At 51.9% G+C, this 3,972-nt stretch overlaps 1 protein-coding gene across 1 annotated transcript in view; it reads right to left on the bottom strand.

Moving 5' to 3' along the window:
• LOC107112734 (dispanin subfamily A member 2b-like) overlaps nucleotides 1-3,913 on the bottom strand; it is a 6,317-nt gene extending 2,404 nt beyond the window's left edge. Inside the window, exon 1 of the mRNA XM_015413925.1 lies at nucleotides 3,453-3,913. Coding sequence (XP_015269411.1) covers nucleotides 3,453-3,668 — 216 coding nt within the window. The 5' untranslated portion in view covers nucleotides 3,669-3,913. The remainder of the gene's footprint in view (nucleotides 1-3,452) is intronic.
• Nucleotides 3,914-3,972: the final 59 nt, after the last annotated feature.

The raw sequence follows: 3,972 nt of genomic DNA, 5'->3' as shown, positions 1-3,972 counted from the left end.
AAAACCATGTCATTTGCTATCATCAACATGCAAGACTAGCAACTACAGGGCAACAGCAGATACTGCAGCAGAAATTAGGTGCGGTCAGTTCTGCTCTCAAAGGATAAAAAATGATTTGCCTTTTATTTATTCCTCCAAAGAGAGTTCAAGAAGGAGGACACAAAAGACCACAGTGTAGTGGATGGGCGCACTGTACGATTGGAGGAGCAGAATAGGCAAGTACTGCTAAAGAAAGGGGTGTCTGTAAGCAGAGGACCTGGCTGTTTTCCAAGGCTGTGCATGGAAGAGAAGACTAGGAAGGCCAGGCAGAAGTTGAATTGCCTTTCCATGTAAGCACAGGGCTTGTTTAAATGTAACATCCCTCTTACCGCAACCAAGACTGAAAACTCTCGTTTTAAAGATGCCATTCCCTTCCATCACAAGAATTCTGTGAACCCAGAACAACTAGACCAATGTTTGTTTTTTTGCCAGGCATTAAGAGTAGGAATAACAATGCAAAGAACCCATACTCATGCGAGAACAAACCGTACACCCTCCTCCCCCTCTGCAATTTAGCACTTTCACACTAGCTGCATGCAACAACTCTTTGGGGTATCTGAACATGAGGTATTTGACATCAAGATGGCAGGAGTTCCCAGAGATAAAATTAGCTTAGGTTTCAAAAGACTCGTTTTAAGGCTCGTTCTCCCTCTTCACAAATTTTGTCTCATGGGATTAAATTCTGTTCTAAGTTAATTAAACAATAAAGTGGTCTTCAGTGTACTACAGACTCTCTGCTGTTCCAGAATCACATGCCATCTTCTTAATATTTGTACTGCTTTTTAAAGCTCCGGCTGGTATTCGTGTACTAAAGGGCAGCTAATCACACAAAGCAAACCTGAATTTCCATCCTAACCACATCTGGGACCCTTCAAAAAAATCCACAGGTACATTAAGGGAAGGGCAGGAGTTCATTAAGAGAGTACGATCTATTCCAGGTAAGGCAGATGCCTGTAACACCAAAACGGCAAGCAAAAATTCAACAGGAGAAGGCTTTTCCTTGGATAAGTATAGGGGTACTACACCTGTTAGATTCTTGCTTGTCAGCACCTCTACAATGCACAAAAAGCCAGTGTTAATAAGACTAAGGCGGCAAAGCCTAGAAGGCAAAAGCTGCTGTCCCAGAGGAGAACCTTTACCCAAGAGAACAAGAGCAAGTGGTAGCAGCAGTACATGGCAGGTCTCTCCAGCCAGGGGCGGATTGAGGCTCACTTGGTGCCCCCCCCCTCCTTTTGCGCATCACTCAACTGAACACGCTTCATTTTTTACGTTTACATGGGGCTGAAATTAAAAAGGGGCAGAGAGGGTCATTGAACTGAATTTGGCTCCGCCATTTTAATTTTACACACATGCATTTTACTTTTAAACATAGCCTATGACACTGCACCTCACCAACAAAAAATAGAAGATAACCCTAGGGTGCGCCATGATCAATTTGCACTAGTTTTATCAATTTCTTCTTTTTTTTTGTTTTACAAATCTTCATTCGTTTTTTTTCTTTTCACCCTTTCCCCCAACTTTGTGGTGCCCCCTTTGGCCCTGGCGCCCTAAGCACGTGCTTCGTCTCCTTCATGGTGAATCCGCCCCTGTCTCCAGCCTTGGCAGAGCCTGAGTGTCGAGGGACGAAGAGAGACCTGAGAAGTGCCCTTAAGGGCAGTGTTCCCTCTAAGATGAGTTGGTGTGAGCCAGCTCACAGTTTTTTAGCCTCCGGCTCACACATTTTCATCTCGGCTCAGGAAGGAGGGCTCCAAAGGCAAACTGATTCACGGCAGCAGCCAACTCGCTCGCTCACAACTTTGGTGCCGGGAGCTCACCAAGAAGATTTTTTTGTTCACAGACTCCACAGCTGAGAGGGAGCCTTGCTTAAGGGCAGGGGTGGATTACGGCTCACTGGTGCCCTAAGCACTGACCGATCTTGGAGCCCCCCCCCGATCTTGGTGTCATAGCCTATGGACACGGCACCTGGCCAACAAAAAAATAGAAGAGAACCCTCGGGTGCACCATGATCAATGTGCACCAGTTTTATCAATTTGGGTTTTTTTTACAAATCTTCGTTTTTCTTCTTCTTTTCACCCTTTTCCCCAACTTTGTGGTGCCCCCTTTGGCCCTGGTGCCCTAAGCATGTGCTTAGTCTGCTTCATGGTGAATCCGCCCCTGTCTCCAGCCTTGGCAGAGCCTGAGTGTCGAGGGACGAAGAGAGACCTGAGAAGTGCCCTTAAGGGCAGTGTTCCCTCTAAGATGAGTTGGTGTGAGCCAGCTCACAGTTTTTTAGCCTCCGGCTCACACATTTTCATCTTGGCTCAGGAAGGAGGGCTCCAAAGGCAAACTGATTCACGCAGCAGGCAAATCGCTCGCTCACAACTTTAGTGCCGGGAGCTCACCAAGAAGATTTTTTTGTTCACAGACTCCACAGCTGAGAGGGAGCCTTGCTTAAGGGCAGGGGTGGATTACGGCTCACTGGTGCCCTAAGCACTGACCGATCTTGGAGCCCCCGATCTTGGTGTCATAGCCTATGGACACGGCACCTCGCCAACAAAAAACAGAAGATAACCCTCGGGTGCACCATGATCAATGTGCACTAGGTAAAGTAAAGGTAAAGGTTCCCTTGCTGGAAAGCCAGTCGAGTCCGACTCCAGGGTTGCGGTGCTCATCTCCGTTTCCAAGCCGAAGAGCCAGCGCTGTCCGAAGACGTTTCCGTGGTCCTGTGGCCGACATGGCTAAACACCAAGGCGCACGGAACGCTGTGACCTTCCCACCGAAGTGGTCCCTATTGATCTACTTGCAATGTCTTGCTTTCGAGCTGCTCGGTTGGCAGGAGCTGGAACTAGAGACGGGAGCTCACTCCGTCATGCGGCGCACTCGGGTCTCGAAGTACACTAGTTTTATCAATTTGGTTTTTTTTACAACTCTTCGTTCTTTTCCTTCTTCTTCCCAGCCTTTCCCCAACTTTGTGGTGCCCCCTCAAAAGAGGGGGGCGGCGGCGGCGGCGGCGGCGGGAAATGGGGTTCGTGCGCCGTCCCCACGGCTTCAGCCGGCCTCCGTGTCATCGCCTTCCCCCGGAGTAGCCTAGAGACCTAGAAGTGCGCGCTTTGGCTTCATGGCACGCTGCAGAGCAGTGTTCCCTCTAAGCTGAGTTAGTGTGAGCTAGCCCACCGTTTGTTAGCCTCTGGCTCACAGATTTTTGTCTCCGCTCAGGAAGGAGGGCTCCAGAGCAAACTAATTTATGCAGCAGCCAAATCGCTGGCTCACAACTTTAATGCCAGTGGCTCACCAAGTAGAATTTTTGCTCACAAGACTCCACAGCTTAGAGGGAACATTGCTGCAGAGAGATGGCCAGGAGATCAAGACCGGAGAGAAGCCCGTGGGGGATCAGGCCCAGTGTTCCCTCTAAGCTCCTTCCCCGCGGCGCGTACCTTGAAGGAGAAGACGAGGGCCATGAAGCCGAGGCAACAGGCGTTCAGGAAGGCGAAGTTGAAGAGCGACCAGGTCACGTAGTCCCGAGGCTGCCGCGCGGGGAAGGCGGCGGTGGCGGCCACCGGGTAGGTGGTGTAGGGGGGCGCGGACATGCCCCGGTCCTTCGCGTCGTCGGGCTGCATGCTGAAGCTGACGGGCTGCGGAGCGGACTGCATCCTTCTCGTCCTTCTCCTCCTCGACGGCGGCGGCGGCGCGGGCTGAGCGAGCGGAGCGGGAGGGCCGAGGGCCGGCGGAGGGGCCGCCAGAAGGGGAAGGAGGGGCGGGGGCGGGGAGGGCTCCTGGCGCGGCGGCCGAGAAACGAAACGCAGCTCCGGACTGAGGGCGTGACTTGAGGAACTGGGGCGAAACGGGGACTCTCCCCGGCCCCCTCCTCGCCACGCTTCCGCGGAAAGGAAACTTATTCCTCTCGCCCCCCCCCCCCGCCCCCCCCCAACTACAAGGACGTGCACAGTCACAGAG

The sequence above is a fragment of the Gekko japonicus genome, unplaced genomic scaffold (genome assembly GCF_001447785.1).
Source record: "Gekko japonicus isolate JY-2015 unplaced genomic scaffold, Gekko_japonicus_V1.1 scaffold1701, whole genome shotgun sequence".
NCBI classification, from domain to species: Eukaryota; Metazoa; Chordata; class Lepidosauria; order Squamata; family Gekkonidae; genus Gekko; species Gekko japonicus.
This window is presented reverse-complemented; position numbering and strand designations above follow the sequence as displayed.